Source organism: Asterias rubens, chromosome 17, assembly GCF_902459465.1.
Source record: "Asterias rubens chromosome 17, eAstRub1.3, whole genome shotgun sequence".
Classification (NCBI taxonomy): Eukaryota; Metazoa; Echinodermata; class Asteroidea; order Forcipulatida; family Asteriidae; genus Asterias; species Asterias rubens.
Genome location: NC_047078.1, coordinates 979,088 through 998,316, shown reverse-complemented (window position 1 = coordinate 998,316; position 19,229 = coordinate 979,088). Strand labels below are relative to the sequence as shown.

At 37.5% G+C, this 19,229-nt stretch overlaps 2 protein-coding genes across 2 annotated transcripts; both read right to left on the bottom strand.

Annotated features, from left to right (window-relative positions):
* Window positions 1-279: 279 nt before the first annotated feature.
* Window positions 280-4,799, bottom strand: LOC117301258 (selenoprotein S-like). Its single transcript, XM_033785131.1, has 5 exons — window positions 4,589-4,799; window positions 3,438-3,575; window positions 2,587-2,693; window positions 1,371-1,536; window positions 280-456 (listed from the first exon to the last, which is right to left on the bottom strand). Exons 1-5 carry the CDS (start codon window positions 4,695-4,697, stop codon window positions 371-373), a joined length of 606 nt encoding a protein of 201 aa, XP_033641022.1. The 5' UTR covers window positions 4,698-4,799; the 3' UTR covers window positions 280-370.
* Window positions 4,800-8,240: 3,441 nt separating this feature from the next.
* On the bottom strand, window positions 8,241-14,910 carry LOC117301331 (galactosylceramide sulfotransferase-like). The gene is made up of 4 exons (XM_033785235.1): window positions 14,822-14,910; window positions 12,469-12,658; window positions 11,039-11,655; window positions 8,241-10,213 (listed from the first exon to the last, which is right to left on the bottom strand). The coding sequence occupies exons 2-4, from the start codon at window positions 12,579-12,581 to the stop codon at window positions 9,465-9,467; spliced, it is 1,479 nt and encodes a 492-aa protein (XP_033641126.1). The 5' UTR covers window positions 12,582-12,658; window positions 14,822-14,910; the 3' UTR covers window positions 8,241-9,464.
* Between the last annotated feature and the right edge of the window lie 4,319 nt (window positions 14,911-19,229).

The following is a 19,229-nucleotide window of genomic DNA, read 5'->3' as shown; positions in this document are numbered from 1 at the left end:
TGAGATCAAAATTTACAAATCTACTTAGCCTCATTTATTATTTTGTTCCCAGTGAGAGAGCCGAAAGTTGTCTTTCAAAATTATGTATGCAAAACATGAATCATGTGACTCTACCAGGCTGAAATGATTGGTTGACAGTGAATTTGGAATGGGGTCTTCCAGAGCAAAAAGGGGTAGATTTCACAAAGTTAGTCCTTACTTAGGATTAGCCCTTCAGGCTAGTTTCTAAGTTAGAGTTACTCATCCTAACTCGAGTGAGAATTGTCGCATATTTTTTTTTTCTGAAATCCACCCCAGACCTTGCAAACCATCCAATCAAGACAGCCTCTTGTGTCACATGATCAATTTGTTAAGCATACGACCTTTAACCTCATGCACCGCGGCCACCACCCCCGCTGAATCGGCTTCTTGCTGGTCTGAATCCTGAGCCCGATCCTCCCATCATTGGGTTATAAGCTTGGAGGAAAAACAAAACAAAAACAGATATTAATGTTTTGGCTTTTTTAGCACAAGGGATACAAAATATCATTTTGTTTTTACCCGTACATCGACATGTATTAGGCACTTTATACTCAGTATTTTCCCGAGTTCTTTGAACAAAATCCACAGGCAAATCACTCAGGTGGGATTTGAGCCCACAACCTTTGCAGGTCTTACCGCTGGTCTTACCACCAGACTACCAAAGACACACCCCCCACACACCACCCAAGGCTCCACAGCAGGTTTCACCACACATCACTTCACCAAGCTCCATTTCCCGCCTCTATTTCCCGCCTTCGTGCATCACCAAGCTAATCCACCTCCACAGTACTTAAGAAGCATGCAGCATCAGAGTCCAGCTTTCTCAAGAAGACGATCAGAGCATACTGATCGATACGTCGAGTTGAAACCAACGGTTCTTTTCAGAACCACCCCAACTCATTACATGGTGTTACCGCAAACCTTTCTATATCAGATTTCCACCATGCAAAGTTTCAAATCCTACTTAACTGATTATGTTTTACATGGGATCAGGGGTGAAAATTACTAGTGAAAAACAAAATTAACCTGGGATCCAGATCTTCTCTTATGAGGTACAATGAAATGATGGTGTTTGCACCTTTTGGCAACCCCTGATGTTATAGATTCCAATAAGCTTTTGGAAACAGTAGTAATGTTACCACTAGAGAAGTAGATCAAAGAGCCAGATTTATTTATTTTGAAAATAATACAGGATTTTTTTTACTACCAAGCAGACTTGAAAAGTTTGAATTCAGATAACAGTCTGACATTTCTCATCCCTGATGGGATCATGCCTCCTTCATCAGAGTCCACCAGCTTGGATGTTGACTTACAATCGTCTTGATGTTACATTTTTATCTTAGACTCACCTGGTCTTAGCGATGGCTTTTTAGATTTGTCTTTGCTAGCTACTCCAGAGGCTTCTCCACCAGTCGGAGATTGGATATCCTTATTGAGTTTCTTAGATCTATAACCCTGGCCTTGTTTGTGTCGCTCCCAATCTTCAATCTTTTCTCGTCTTTTTTCCTCCTCCCTCTGTAAGGTTGGACAAATAAATACAGCAATGAAAAAGATGATATGGGGTTGAACAAAGAAAATTGACTCGAGCCTGATTTGATCAACGACCTCTGGATTAAGGTGCTGGCACTCTACCAGCTGATCTATCTAGACCTTTGTTGGTGGTCTCCCTATTTTTCTCAATATCTTAAAATCTATTGGAAACTTTTTAAGGGGCACCAAGGTTAAGACCAGAGGTCAAGGCCTCTGTGGTCTCCGTGTAGCTCCAGGCCTGGGCCCAATTTCATAGAGCTGCTAAGCAAACAAATTTGCTTAGCATGAAATTTCTTCCTTGATAAAAACAGGATTACCAACCAACTTTTTATTTGTGGCATATTGCTTGTTACTGGTATTCAGGTGTTGCTTGCTTATCCTGAAAATCAAGTGGAAATTTGGTTAGTAATCCTGTTTTTATCAAGGAAGAAATTTCACGCTAAGCAAATTTTTGTGCTTAGCAGCCCTATGAAATTGGGCCCCGGTGTGGCGGTTTCAACTTTCCACCGTGTTCAGTTTTCCGAATGACCAAATACGGTAACATTACGTCATGCGATGCCTGCGCACAGCAAGCAAAAGTAGTCAATTTTTAGTGCTGTATTGAGTCATCCGTGTTACTCTCCGGTAGCTGTCATGGCGGCGTCCACGAGTACAACGAGCGGCGAACGCGTGTGGATCGTATGAGAGAATTTGGTGTGGTACAAGCAGTGTGACCTGCTTACAGCTGTACGCATGAAACGTGTGAAGATGGGGCAAGAGAATGTGACTAAACAGAAAAGAATCGTAATAATAAACAATTTGGGGTCACTGAGAGAACTACAGTACTCGCCAGGGTACTCGCGGATGTATTTTTGTCTGGCTACGTCACCCGGAAAACTGAACACGCCAGAAAGCTTAAACCGTTCCAACAACGTGGTGAAATGTCCGGGTACGTCACCCGGAAAACTGAACACGGCGGAAGACTGAAACCGCCAGACCGGTATGAACTTGCAGAAAGCTAGAGTTGTATACTTTTGAATAGGAGTGCCAGCCTACCAGTTTTTCTTTCTCTGCGCGCTCTGCTGCTTTGACGTTGTATTCATCTTGCATTCGTTGTCTGGCTTTGTCCATTGCCTCTTGTCTGGACAGCACAGTGGCTGCATCTGCAAGGAACCAAATTACATCTAAAATCAGTTGTTGCTTTTCAATGCATTAAGGTACAATGTTTGTTTGGTTATTTGTCTCACTGAGACGAAAATTATTTTGTGACTTGTTTTACTCATTTCTCAAAAACTACTGCACCTCAGTAAGTAAGATTTTAAGGGAAGCTTTCTACTATCAATATCTTCAAACCATGTGAGTTTAATGTAAATCTGTGGTCATTTTGAACAAGTACCTGAATCCTCTAATGAACAATGTTTATTTGATTATTCGTTTGTTTAGTTGATCTTTCCGTCAAGGCAAACTCCCACAAGGGGATAAAAATGCCAAGCTGGCAACAGCCAATCTCTCTCATACATACACTGGTTTAACGTCTATGATTTTGAGTTGCACAAATCAAGAAACTGTGATTCAGTAACTACACAACAATACTTATACTAGGCATTGTGAAATCAGCGGTTAGCCTTGGGGGATTTGAACCCACAACCTTGTGATTACAAGTCCAAAATGTTGGACTCCTAAGGCTACTGGCTCACAGGGGAGCCTGCATCCGATTTCACGAAATGCCAGGATTATTCCTATCTCGAGTTAGGACGAGTAACTCGCCCTAACTTAGGATCAATCTTAAGGTCTGCATGCTACAATACAGGGTTGGGACTCGTCCTAAGTCATAAGTTTAATCTTAAGTTAGGAAGAGTTTTGTGAAATCGACACCTGTAGTTTTAAATGAAGATCTATCTTCTCACCATAATGTGCTAGACCACTCTCATTACTCCGTTTCTGCTGCCATTTATTAATCTTCGAGCCGAATCGGTTCTGTAGGTACGCCAACACGATAGCTGCTAAAAGAATGTACCATCCATATTCAGCAAAGAACTCTGACACTGCAAAAAAAACAGAAAATAGAAAAGTTACAACATTATTTTGTGAAGAGCTTAAACAGGGTGTTCTTTTCATTCTGTTAGTGACTTAACAGAAGGCCCAGGTCGTCGATTTCACTGGTCTGTCAGATTTTTCACTTGTTCAGGACTGGCATAGTTGCAATAATGTAACCCGACGACCGCGAGAGGAAGGTTCTGTTATCGCAATAGGACTGGCAGTGGAGCTAGATCCAGTTACTGGGGAGTTGTACTGCCGTACAAACTATAGCACAAACGCGTCTAGTCTATATGTAGAATCGCTTTTCAACACTAACATTTGGTCGGAGAAAATTTTGACTGGTCGTCATGCTATATTTTGTTATTATTTCATTAATATTAATTTGCTATTGATCAGCGGACCACTGATTGATGATAAGGCAAGGGGAGTTGCAACACCCAGCAGGGTGGATACGTGCGCATTACAAGTATTATTGTTATTATTATTAATAATCGTAACCCTCCACCGTTTGGACACTGTTTTCAGGTCAGGAGGATGAAGAGATTTGATTGATTATCACAAGTTCTACAGGGAACTAAAATGATTGAAGAATGATGGGAAGAACTTGAGGGAGAACACTGATAAACAATTTAAAATCTTCTATTTCGAGTGGTCCATGTCCGACCCCCCATCCCCCCCAATGACATGTTTATTGTTATATAATATTTATAAATTATAGAAAGATTAAATTTAAAATATTAAAAGAACAAATTAAAATAGGAATATAGTAATTATTCATAATATCACGGGGATATCAAATTTTGATTCAAAAACTGTACATTTGTTTGCTTACAACATCAGCATGGCTTCTCAAACATGTCAAATTCATATACAGCTACACAATGTAGCAGAGGAAATACACAAACAGTTAACAATAACATAAAGTTAACAAACACTAACAGCAGAACAGCAACTTACTACTTACTTAGTAAGTAACATTTACTACTGCAACAAAAACAGCAGAAAAAAAAATACAAACCAAAATTAAATCCATCAGACACAGACTTGGGTTCTTGGTTCCCTTCTGGTGGTAGTTCTCTGTCCTCGAAGACACCCGCCCCCTCAGAAGCAACTTCCTCCTCTGACATTCTGAAGTTTCTACCGGACTTTTTTTTTATTTAGAAGCAAAGAAATCTAAATGTCGACATTGCGTTGATGAGATTGCTAGAAAATAAAATAAAGTGTTTATAGTCTGGCCACCGTTTGCGTTATGTTTTCCTCTTCCCGTTTTGTGAGTCTAGGTTTCTGACGAAAACTGACGTGTTATTGTTGTTGTTTTTTTCAGTAGAGCGCCCTCTGTTGTTTTAACCCTTATAACAACAGGTGTCATTATCACCCCCCAAAAAAGAAAATTATTTTGTGTTCAGTATAATCATTGGAAATTATTTTGTTACTTTATGAAAAGAGAAGCAGATTATGCTTGAATTTAAAGGAACATTACAAACAGATCGATCGGCCATCTGGGTCACGAGAGAATAGTGAAAAACGATTACAAATTTTGCATTGCCAAAAATGAAAATGAATAAAACGCTCACTGAGCGAAAAACTTCAAACGCGAAGTTAGATATTTCTCATCAAATATGGCGTTTCAGACAAAAATGTTTCAAGGGATGTTTTCAACTATCATCATTATTAGACCGTGTAAGTTATGTAAATCTGTGATCTTCACGATTTTTGTTTCTTACCTCGCAACATAATTATCAGAATCGATCACACACAAAATATAAAACCATAGGCCTAGCCCTATTTCTTCACTATTTTTTTTTGTAAACATTTGAAATACTCGTTTATATGGCCTTAAGTATTTAGGCCGATTCTGTATTTTACAAAAAAAAGTTTGATTCAGGCCTGCAACCTTTTTTCTTTATTTATTATTGTATAACTAGAGGAAGGGAATGACCAAATATCAACCAACGTGACACAGCAATGGCAAAAAAAAAAAAAAACCAACAAACAAATCTACAAAATTATACCTAAGTACAGTAGAGATTTATTGAATACCAGTCAAAAAATACCAGATGAAACTTTACAAACTTAACAAATAAATACAGCAAAACACAAGACAATTATTGCAAACAAAATTTAATTTTAAAAGACCGTTTTTAAAACAACCTTATTCCATATAATTTTGTCAAAGATACAATAAAGTGCCTAAAAAATAGAGCGGTTATATACGTCATTGCAGGAAGAATAATCCGTAATTTGAAAGACACATTTTGAGGAACGTTCCTGACAGAAACGCTTATCAGATTCAATCACTGGGGATATGTATCTTTCCCATAACCACATTACTTCGAAGTAAACAGATTCTCAAAATACTTTGTAATATCAAAAGCTGCTCTACTTCTAAAAGCAAGTTTGTATTGCCATTCATTTTATTAACAGTGACTACCAACATACTTATACCTTCCCAAAGATATTTAAACACCATAAAGTTGGTTGTTTCAATTTTTGGTTTACATTACACGATTGACTTAACAGAAAAGTAAACTCTTTGTACAAAGAAAACATTGTATTTGGCTTTTAGTTTTAAATTAACACCATCAAAGGTTTTCAGTGAATTCTTTTTGAAGACTTAAATAATAACATTTATGTCACTGTGTTATATCTTTAAAGACACTGGACACTATTGGTAATTGTCAAAGACCAGTCTTCTCACTTGGTGTATCTCAACATAATTATGCATAAATACACATAACTGTGAAACTTTGAGCTCAATATTGGTAGTCAAAGTTGCGAGATAATAATGGAAGAAAAAACACCCTTGTCACACGAAGTGCTTTCAGATGCTTGATTTCGAGACCCCAAATTCTAAATCTGAGGTCTCGAAATAAATTCATGGAAAATTACTTCTTCTCAAAAACTACGTCACTACAGAGGGAGCCATTTCTCACAATGTTTTATACTATCAACCTCTCCTCATTACTAGTTACCAAGTAAGGTTTTATGCTAAAAATTATTTTGAGTATTTACCAGTAGTGTCCACTGCCTTTAAGAACAAGAACTTATTTTCAAATTGTTGACTTTTGAGTCTAGTAAACATCTTTGGATTATGTAAAGTATACAAATATATGCCAAGTTATACCCATAGTGCTTGTTCAAATAAAAACAGATTAAATTTTTAACTTTTAGCAAGATATTTCTTTCTTTATCAAGATTATTTATTATAAATTCTGGTCACGTTGCAATGTTAAGCTACAAAACCTGTCGTTTTATGGAATTTAACCCAAAGTTTGAGACCTGGGCCTAATTTCATAGAACTGCTTTTCAAGCACAAGTAGCTAAGCACAACAAAATTATGTTTACCAGAATAAGGTAACCAGCCAGACTACCACATCACATTCCACGGTATTTGACTGGTATCCGGCTAACTTTTGCTCAGCACAGAATTGATTTAAGCAAGAGTCTGCTTTTAAAAATGCTCTATGAAATTGGGCCCTCGGGTCGATTTTACATACATCATGTAGTTCTAACTAAGACTAATCCTTAGTCTCTTTAGGAGTTATTCAAAATTTAAGGCTAGCCCTAAGTTTGGAGGAGTATGACTAGTCTCAACTCTTTGTGAAATCCACCCTGTTAAATAATATTAGATGAGATTTCCCACAGATATTTATATTGGGTTGGGAGAGGATTTAAATGATTACTGTTCCCCGTTCTGTCAACAAAACAAACAAGTTGGGCCTTGTGATTTATTTTATTTGTAAACACACCACTAACCCGTACACGTCAGCCATCTGCTGTTTTCATTGTAAATTTAATCATTAAGTACTGCTAAAGGAGAAATCCTGATTAAATTATTCGCAAAGCCAGCTGTTAATGTTCCAAACAAAAGTGCTTATTTATTTATATATTTTATCCTATTTAAAAATAATGCTGTGTGAGCCTGGTACACCTGTTGTCCTTTCTAACTGCATTCTCCTAGCCAGGTGTTTAGAGGCAAAGTATACCTTCGGTTTTTGGAACCGTTCAATTTGTTTTAATCCTATTTAAAAGTAAAAGTATTAAATAAAAAAAACATGTGAAAATTTCATTTCAAATGGTGGTCAGGTTTTTGAGATAAATATTGCCAAACGTCTGGAGCGTTGCTCAGGCATCTAAAAGCAATGCAACAAGGTTTTTTTTTCTTTCATTAATTGCTTGCAACTTGAATGACCAGTTGAGCCAAAATTTTCACAGGGTTTGCTATTTTTGGTATGCATATTTTAGGATACATCAAAAGAGTACTGGTCTTTGATAATTATCAAAAGTATACCCTGCCTTTCAAGACACTGGACACTATTGGTAATTGTCAAAGATAAGTCTTCTCACTTGGTGTATCTCAACATACATGTACACGCTTAAAGACACTGAACACTATTGGTAATTGTCAAAGACCAGTCTTCTCACTTGGTGTATCTCAACATATGCATAAAATAACAAACCTGAGAAAAATTTAGCTCAATTGGTCGTCAAAGTTGCGTGGTAACTATGACAGAAAAAAACACGAAGTTGTGTGCTTTCAGATGCTTGATTTCGAGACCTCAAATTCTAAATCTGAGGTCTTGGAAATTACTTCTTTCTCGAAAACTATATCACTTCAGAGGGAGCCGTTTCTCACACTGTTTTATACTATCAACCTCTCCCCATTACTCGTTACCAAGGTTTTATGCAAATAATTATTTTGAGTAATTCTTACCAATAGTGTCCACTGCCTTTAAGTAGAAAGCGTCTTCTAACAGTCCTTATAACAGGCCTTACTTTTATTCTAATGGTAAACAATAAACCTGTAACCTTATAAAAATACCAAATAAATATGAAAGACTTTTATTCCATAAAAAATAAACCAGCCACAAGTTAAGCCCAGTAACCTTAAATATTTCTTTCTAAACTTTGAAAAGATTCTTCATCCCTCCTAATTACGGTAATGTGCCCAGTTTAAGCGAGACTGTAAGCATACAAACTTGCTAATAACAGACAAATCTTGCTAAGCAAGAAACTGGTTAGCAGCAAAAATTCCATGAAGTTTACGTTGTACATGAAGCAACTGGTGTCACACTCAGCTTTTCTAAGCAAAACAATTTGCTAAGCAAGCTTTATGAAATCATGTTACAGGCTGACATCAGTCAAAAGCATGTGGATGATATTGACTGGTCAAACAGTAGTAGGGTTAAGCTACATATTAACAATGCAAACATGGTAATTAATTATTAAAAGTAAATGATGATGGCTTTTTCTAGCTTCCTTCCACAAACAAAGAATGTATTTTGTTTTCAAAGTGCATGGCACTTTTCAGTACTGGGATGATTTGAATAAACATGTAGGGACACCATCTTTATTTTCAGCAAAAAATTAAACACTTTTCGGAAAATAGTAAAATCAGGCCTTGAATAACATGCAGGCCATGGCCTCTGCTGCCCCTGGTCTTGGCCTTTGTGCCCAAAAGTTTCCCGTTGACTAGAAGATTTTCCAATGGAAGTGCCCTTTGCAAAAGGAAAATGGCCTTGCTGCTCCACAGTACTCTGGAAATCTATAAAGTTTTGTTCTCGACATAATAAGTGAGAAGATGATGTTATTTTGAAAGCTTTTATTTGATTAATGAGCAAAAAGAGGTCCACTTTGAAGTTTTGGCAGGGAAGCACACCTGGTTTTCGGTTTTCCCATAGAGTGCCCAGGGTTTACCTGTATTTTTGGGGGTGACGGGCCAATATTTTATGTCACTCTTTAGTCAGCTTTTGCACTTGCCCATTATTCATATTAAATAGGAATGCTTTTAAAACACCGAACTAGCCAGATGGCCAAATGGAGAGAATTTTCACCTGTCCTAATGTGCTCTAGTGGACCACTGTTAAGGGAGAACACTGACACCACAACCCTTCCTAATTGGCACCTTCTATCTTCTTAGGTCGACGCATGTTCATCTTATGCCTTAGGGATGTCAAGTAGCTGTAAGCAGAATACGTTATTCTCTTACAAGTTATATCTTGAGCAGCTTCCGGTCTCAGGATATATCTCTCAATAATTGATACTTTTGTTTTTCCCTTGACGCAACGTTGACTGAGCTTCTCATTCCGACGATCAAGCTCAGCGACATCGGCAGCCATGCGATCCACCCCATACTGTCGGATCTTGTTCCAGAGCGTGGTGTTGAAATGGCGGTAGAGACGGACGTCCCCGTCCAGCCAGTTCAGAAGATTGTTGGTTGTTGCATTTGAAAGCTGCTCAATGAGCATACCGCTGCGAGCGTTGCTAGTAAAGTAGATGATGTCATCAAAAGACCAGCACATCATCTCTTTAAGTAGTATCAGGGACTCCTTAAGATACTCAATGATCAGGACCAAGTCAAACGCATCATCGATGTAATAGATCCAGTTCTGAACCTTCACAGGGTCATTCATGGCTTGAATGTCCAATCCAAGATCATACAGCATCGGGTTGAGGCTGCTATGACGAGAGTTTCTCTCCTTCTCATAATTATAGAAGCTCTTCGGAGAAGCTGCGAAAGTTTCCAGGGAGCATTTCATCCGGCGTTCCATTTTGTAGTAGCTGTAGGTACTTTCAAATTGCTTGGGCGGGTAGCGGAGGATTGTGATGAACTTGGCGCCTGGGGCCATTATTTTCCTCATGTCTGTATGAAAAATTAAAAAAATAATAAAACCAGCTCTTATAGGCCTATAGCACAATTCCCAAAAAATTATCAAGGCGTTTTACACACCAACAATAGCAAATATAATACACTAAAACAAATTTATACGTTTTAAAGGTTAAATTGTCCATGATGTTTCCAACTTCTTGTGGTAAACCTTTTTAATTCTGGACTTAAAGACAGTGGACAAAATTGGTAATTGTCAAATACCAGTCTTCTCACTTTGTTTATCTCAACATATGCATAAAATAACAATCCTGTGCAAATTTGAGCTCAATTGGTCATCGAAGTTGCGAGATATGAATTAAATAAAAAACACCCTTGTCACACGAAGTTGTGTGCTTTCAGATGCTTGATTTCGAGACCTCAAATTCTAAACTTGAGGTCTCAAAAACTTTGTCACTTCAGAGGGAGCCGTTTCTCACAATGTTATACTATCAACCTCTCCCCATTACTCATTACCAAGTAAGGTTTTGTGCTAATAATTATTTTGAGTAATTACACAGTCCACTATTTTATAGAGAGGGATATTTGTGTGGATCCTTGTTCAACTTTTAAAACATCTTTCCAATCATACTTGAATTTCACTCTTGAGGGGCACAGCAATTTCTCTCTTGTTAGAGCACTTCTATGAGGAAAATGTAAATTTCTATGGAACTTTGCAAAGGGCACCACGGCAATTGCTGTGGGTGCTGTGTGTTATTTTAAAACAAACGCTTTCAAATTTGTTCATGACCCAAAGCCCCCAATCCAAGGCAACATGTCCCTTTAAGATAAAAATAAGTACTTAAAACTTTGTCAGCTTACTTTCTTTATGGAAGCGTGCATGATTCGCTAGAATGTTGTACTGGCCTGTCGGTGACCGAATCGCAAACGAAGGCTTGAATTTCACTGGACTCCCCATGTAGACATCAGTCAACGGAAGGGCAAAGGTCAAATCTCGAATGTCTCCGAAGCGATACAGAACATTCTGTAGAGTGGAGCCTCCAGTCTTGTGGGTCTTCAAGAGAAGAATGTTCGTCTTCTCTTTGCAAGTGTCTTCAATTTTGACGGGGAGACTTGAAAGATTTCCTCCATCTTTAATGATATTCTTCGGGGGGTCGAGGCTCAAATTAACTGGTGGTGGTTTGTTATCTATTCTGGTTTGTGCCGAGTTTTTCCCGTTGTCTGGGTTCAATTTAACACCATGTGATTTGTTATCTATTCCAGTAAGAGGTAATGAGATATTCCCAATATCCTTTACAGTGTTCTTGTTAGTCTTGGGAATCTTGTCAGTTTCTCCATCGTTGCTCAAGTTCCTTTCTTGCTCCACCTCGGGAGATAAAAGCAACTCCAGATTTGACCTGACTCCTTCCATCTTGTTGATTTTGTCTTTGAGAACGGAGGCGTGCATCAACATGTGGATGGCATCTCTCCCACTCATCCTGTTGGGTGGTAAATTTACAAGAAAAATTCAAGTTAATATCATGTTACAAGCAATTAACAGTAAACCAGTTCCCTGTAAAAAAAAAAACACTTTGGAACAAAATAAGATTTCACAGTACGTCTCAATGCACTTTACATCAGTGCCTTGGTCATTTGGCCTATAACATTCCTTAAATCGTTCTCAGCTCCCTCGGCAGTATACAGCCCTGAGCTGCCGTATCAACATCTACCCTCGCAGGTTCACTAGGTGGCAGCAGACTTACCAGGTAAATTACCATTCTTTACTTAGTTCTGAATATATACGCACTTTACCGAGGAAAAATGGATTTACCCGGTAAGTCTGCTGCCAGCGTAGTGTTCCAAAAGTCCCCTATTCCATTTCCAGTCCAAAATCAAAAAATTAATTTGATTTTTGCTTTAAAAGTTTTTGTTTCTCATACAGTACCATTAGGAACAAAGTTGTTTGACACAAATTGCCCATCTTCAAATCTACAAAAAACAACCCTTTCCCATGAGTTACAACTTTGTTGCACTGATACAAAGTACAAACTTGGCTAAACAGCAGTCACAGGTTGAATAGCTTCTGACTGGCACCCCCACACAAAGATTTTAACAAAATAGGCAGACGGCCAACATGAGGCTAGATAGCTCAGCTGGTAGAGGTCCCAGGTTGGACTACCACTTTCCCTTGTTCAACCAAATTTGCCCAGTCAGGGGTGTGTTTTTGGGGTAGTAACCAATAACTGTTTCGGTTGATTTCGCCATTGGTAAATCAAGTCTGGCCAATAATGGAAACAGGTTTACGTTCTTACCTTTTGTCACCAGAAAAAATGCCCTTGTTTAAGGTTAAGTACATCATGGATAGGAAGAGGAACAGCATAGCAATTAGAAGGGTACACACAAAAGCTGTTTGGATGCTCTTCATTTTGGCTGCTAGACGTTCCCTGACATTGGCCTGAAGATCAGAAGCCTCTGGATAGCAACTCAAGATAGGGTAGTTATCTAGAAAAGATAATCAGACAAGCAATGTCGCTCATCAGTTTTCCAGAAAGAGATGTGCACAAAAACACAAGAAATATTTATTCAAGGAATCACGTAATTATTATTACTATTATTATCATGACATTACAACTATACTTCCATATTAGTTGCAATAACATAACCCTCCTCCCTCCCGACGGCGTAGGGAGGAGAGGGTTACATTATCGCAACTATACTTCCTGATGGGCTAGGATTAGGAAAAACGTAAGCAAAGTATTTACTGTGGTCCGTTGACCTGCCTCCCCACATCTGGTTGTAAAAAACAAGTAAGAAAATGAGAAATAAATAAAAAATATATTGTACAAAAAGATCTCCATAACATACTAGGGCCACTGATTTTCCGTTTCAGAAAAGTGCAAATTCCGTTTGGCAAAAACATGAATTCCGTTTCAGGCACAAAAAATTCCGTTTCATGTTTTTTTAATTAGATAAAAGGTTGTTTAATACCCAGGGACATACTTATAAAAATCAATTTGAGATAAGTTGCACTGTTGACTTCGTAAAATGTTCATTTGAACTGACAAATTTCAAAAAAATACTTTTTTTTATAATTGTGGATTATTTTGTATACTGCTGTTCTAAAAAGGTTGCACTGTGACTGCAGTATCAATGCACATGATGTGATAGACTTGATTCCAAGTCTAAAACTCAGTTGATTCTCTGCATCAGCCACATTGTAGTCTAATGACAGGAGTGTATCCACAAGAGGGCGCTGTTTCAGCATGATCAAAGACTTGGGAACAAGTCTATGGACGTGACCATTCTCCATCCACAAACAAAATGTCAGCCATTTTGTTTTCGCTTTGGCGACAGAATGTTGACAGTTTACGGTTTTATTTTAGACCTTTCCGAGATGAAAAAACATTGTATGTGTTCTTATAGATCATAGGTAAGCTAGTTTGTGTATTGTTGGTAAAAGAGAGGGAGAAAATGCAATTTGGGTGAACAAAAAATGTTTAAAACGTGCCGCGAATAATGCCCTTCGCTTAACCATGTTAACAACGTGTGTACATCATGTGTGTAAACATTGAGGATGGTGTGAAGTAGAACAGAATGATCCACGGTTACGATCTCGTACTTTTTAATGGTCTGATTTCTGATGCCTTTTTAGTTTAACAAAAAGAATCTTAATAAAGAATGCAATTTCAATAGTTTTGGCGTCAAGAAAAAAAAAAAAAATCAAATTTTCTGAAATCCCGTTTTCCGTTTCAAAGGGCGGATTCCGCGAATTCCGTCCGTTTTCCGCGATCGCGGAAAATCAGTGGCCCTAACATACCCATTGCATTGGGTAAACAAACTAATATTAATAATATTAATATTAATATTAGTTAATATATTTAAGTTAAATACGAACATTAATATTAGTTAATATATTTAAGTTAAATACGAACGGCTTGCCGTTTCATGTTTTGTTAAAGCCAGTGGAAACTTTCGGTAAACAGTATTGTCCAAGGCAAGGCCCACACTTCGTGTATCACAACTTCTAAATAAAATAACAAACCTGTGTAAATTTAGGCTCAATCGGTCATCGGAGTTGGGAGAAAATAACGGGAAAAACCCACCCTTGTTTCAGCACGTTTCGCCGTGTCATGGCATGTGTTTACTATAAATCCGTAATTATTGATGTCGAGAATTGATAATTGTATTAATGTTTTCTCAAAAAGTAAAGCATTTCAAGGAATAATATTTCAAGAGAAGTCTTTTACCATTACCTTCTGTAAACCCTAGTTATTTGTAAATCTGTGAACTTTTTTTCTGTTCCGAAAGCGAAAGTCAAAGTGTATTAAATCCAAAGTTTCATAATATTACAATGATACTTCCGAACTTGAATTCTGGTACCCGGTCTATCCAAAGACTTGAGTAGAGGTGGGTCCTTTCTCTATAAATAATGGTCTACCTGGCCGTGTAAATGCGACCCGAAACCCGGCCCCGAAACGTACGTGTACACCCGGTTGATCATGTTGATAGCCTGTCTGTACTGTACTGTAGTGTAGTGTTACCCAACTTGATTCCAAATCCTAGCCCTTATTTTTCTAAAAAGTTAGTTTTTTTAGGGCTTGCCCATTCTTTAAACCATTTTCTATGTTTATTCTTTGTTGAATAATTGTTATTATATCAACTCACCTACTACATGTTCATATTACTACATTCTGCTGAAGTCTTTCAAGAAAGGTTGTATTCTCGAAAGTTTTACAACGCTCGTTGATGTAAGAAAAAATGTGTCAACGTCATTAAAAAGTTAGAAAGCGAAAATAGCCCCCTCTTGTGTTCACAAAAGTTATTTTGAAGAAAGTATTGTCCCCCTTACCAGTTTTCACGCTATTATGCCTTTTTCTTAGAATTGGGAAACAAAAAAAGATGCCTTATATCAACCGATGCTCTAATTACCTTCTTTTGTTAATATGAAGTATGCAAACATAATTTATATTAAAACTTGATGGACATTGAAATGTTCACACTACACACCGATCTTCAATGACTTCAACTGGCCCCATTTGTTTTGAGTTTTTCCTGTTTTCACGGCAAACAAGAAAGCATAGTTTCCCGGTGAAGCCATACATGGAAGAAACATCTACAGTGACTACAAGTGTTCTTTGAGGCTCTGTGTATTACTCTATAGCCAGCAGTTGTCTTCGTTTTATTCATAATATTTTTTAATGAAATTTTAAAATTACCATGGTAATTTGCAAAAGATAACAAAATTAAATAATTAAAAAAAAGTGTGAATAATCATTGGCTTTCATATCTGATTTTTATTTATTTTTTCCCCCCTTTTTTTTCTCTTAAAATTTATAACAAAGCGTATAAATAAACAGTGATAATTGAATCAACAAGCTGATCGTTTAAATTTTAATATTAATAATAATATTGATCGGAGGGTTAAAAACAAAAATCTCCAAAAATATTAGAAAATGATATAAGGCACATGGCTTCTTTAAGCCTCTGTATTTTTTTTCCAGAATGCTCAGCAAAATATTCAGTCACATGATTTGATCATCATGAATTGTGAATTGAACTAGTGTTTGATGAAACTTTTTCGGTGGGCAAATAATTATTTGTATATGGCCTCAACATTACGACATATTTTTGTACCTTGTAGAAATGCCTAAAATACCAAACGTTATGCATTTACAAGTGCAAATATCCAGTGGAGCCTTACGTGTTTCTAAGTTTTGGTCAAGGGAGAGGAGACTCTTTGCTTGGCAAATAAAACCACACAATTTTTATCTAGGGCCTGTTTACATCGCGCACAGAGAGGTAAAAGATTTGCCACGATTTTAGGGACACCTCGAAAACAGGACCTCCTACGATACAAGAAGCTGCATCATCATCTTCATCATGATTTGAAAGTAATTAATAAAGGTTGTTTTTAAATCCTTCGGGTGCTACCTTTTTTGTTGACCAGTTTATGTTTACCTGAGTGTTTTTACGAATGAAATTATGTCTCAGTGAAATAAATAAATCAATGAAATTGGCAGGCCCTCCCCACACCCCTGCCCCCACACCCTGGTCGCATTTTTTCCCCCACTGTAGGCCTACACCAACACTACCACTAGTGCTTTTCAATGATCTTTTTCGTCTAAATCGATTTTAAAAAAAAGGGGATCCTTAATAACATAAGGACATTTTTTTTAGGACGGCAATTAAACATAATTCTAATACAGAAAACAAATTACCCCGGGACCCTCACACATATAAACACAGCCATCCCTCCCCGGTTAATGCTATGTCCGATTTTTGGCCCCAAACATTAAAAAATATATTTTTTTGAGTGAATTATTATTTCAAAGAGTATCACCCGCTCTAACGGAAAAGTTAACTTTTACTTTTAATGGTCAGGAACCATGACTAATAATTGGCGGACTTTTTCGAGCAATGGCTCAATATGAAGGCTTGTAACTTTCTCGACCCCCATCAAAATACCTATTGAATTTTAAATCAAAAGTTTTGGGTCAAATCAGCCAAAAATCTGACATAGCATCTTTAATGTTTCACTCACCAATTCTTGATCTCGGCAAAGCATGGAAGCACACACCACACCACTCCCTTTCGGTAGGCCTACCTCTCTAGTTAATAAGGACAGCAGTCTGTACTTACTCTCTATGCTCGAAACGGAACGCTGTGTCACAAAGTCAGTGCATTGGATATTTCTCGACCTTGCCCCCCCCCCCCCCCCCCCCCAAGTCGATGACAATATTATTATTGGGGCCAGACGTAAAAATTTCAGTAGAGTCAACACTCCCTCAATAGAGATTTCACTGGTTATATCCTGCAGGCGCATTCTTTCGTCCTAACATCTGTTTATAATTTTAACTATTAATGAATGATCAATCGAAGATCGATTTTTCAAGAGAGGGCAGGTGGTCGACCCATTGAATCTACGTAGTGTTTTTTTAACGTATAAAGAACTTTAGAAAGTTGGGGGAAAACCTCCCAATATAATTTTAATTTACCTGACTTTCTACTTTTTTTTCTTCATTTTTTAAGCCAAAATTTGATAAAAGTTCTGGACTTACCCCTTGTGATTCTTTCCAAATTCGATAAATGATGGACTTACCCCTTATTAGGTGTTGGTGCATGCACGAACACCTATTGTTATTTAGGTGTTCGGGCAACAGCCCGAACAACTCATTGTTTTTGTTCGGTTTTTTTTTGTTTTGTTTTTTTGGGGGGGGGTTTCTTATTCTTCTCGCTGTCGATTGTCCGCAAGAAAAAGCATAGATGCAAAGCTTGCATTAAGTTGAAACTTTGCACACAGGTAGACAATAACATAAAAAAAAAATTCATAACTTTTGATCTACTTGAGGGATTTTTACAATCAATACATCATCGGAAAGGGCATTAAAAACTCCGTAAACGCCTCACAGACATGACCACATTTTGATTTCGTCTTCCGGCTCAAAAGAGAGGTTGAAAATTTCAAAATTCACGTCTAAAGAACAACGTAAATCCCCCGTTGGTATGTGCATAAACATTACACTTAGGCATACACACAACGTGTAGTGTATTAGCTGTGCGGGAGAGTCACGCTCCAGTGATCATCCATAGAGCGCGAAAAAGCTTCATTTAGAATAGTCTTCGTTCAAGGCGTTTAACTTTTTGACCTTGTCTTCTGGTTCAAATCGAATTTATTGTATTATTATTATCTACGACCGTACTGCGTTGATATGACCGGTTCCCGTCCGATCACTGAAGTTAAGCAAAATCGGGCTTGGTTAGTACTTTGATGGGAGACCAATTGGCGACCAAATTTTGTATTATTTATTTTTTTATTTTATTTTTTCTTCTCCTATTAGCTTCGTTTTTAGTCTGTTTTCAAGTCGTTTTCAACAAACATTTCTCTTCCGGTTAGTTAGTCTCTTCTCCAGTCGTCATTATGCATAAGTTCCTATGCTTATGCCCTCAACCACAAAAGCTATTTTGACAATCTACATCATTTATGAAAGGGCTTTACGTACGTAGTCTGTTTTCAAGGCGTTTTCAACAAACATTTCCTTTCCGGTTAGTTAGTCTCTTCTCCAGTTCTCCACAAAAGCTATTTTGACAATCTACGTCATATGAAAGGGCTTTACGTACGTATGTAGTGCCTTTAGAATGCTTTGAATGCTTTGAAAAAGGCGTTAAGTAATGGCTTTTAGGCTGAAATGTACACATTAATGCTTGTGTATAGTCGCGTTCAGGGCGTTTTCATAAATACATTTCCCTCTTTTAATAAGTTAGTCTCTTCCACAGTCGTCAGTATTTAATAAGTTCATATTTCCTCAACCACAAAAGCTATTTTGTCAATCTTTACATCATACGAAAGAGCTTTACGTACTTCATAAAAATGGAGATGTTGGTGACCTTCTCTTGACCTTTTGACTTGTCTTAAGCAAGGCTATGAAATGAACAATTTGCTAGGTGCGCCCAGTAAGCACAAAATCGACCGTTAAGCAGCTCTATGAAGTTGGGCCCTGCTCTAGCAGCGGTAAGAGATCTGCTCCAGCAGTGCAAACCTTGTAGGATCAAATCCCACCAATTTTATAAAACACATTGTGTAAGAGTTAAAGGGGTTAAGTTTTGATTTAAAAAAAAATAGATATGTACACCGAACAAGTGTTTGTAAATATACAACCACTACATGTAAAGTTTTTCTTTATACATCTTTTTCGAAAGAGCCATATACCTGGAGATACTCGTGTAGTGGTTAAGAAATGTCAGTTTTAGATGTGGTAGGCAACCATTATAGAGGGAAACCCCAAACAATCACGTAGGGTCTGAACAATCAATCCACACGATTCAAGCCTTCGTCCCTAGATTTTAACTGGGGTGCACTAAAAGTTCACATGCTAAAATTTTCACCTAGTTTGTATTTGTTAATTATTCGTGTTTGGAGCATTATCAAGGGTTCCAACAGCCGGTGTGGGCGTTTTTTATTGTCATTTATGAGCTAGCAACTATTAGTGCAACTTTTGACATTACAAATAATATTAGCTCCCCGTTTAACTGTTTACATCTGTTTTCATAAATTAATACACAAGTCATCAATAAA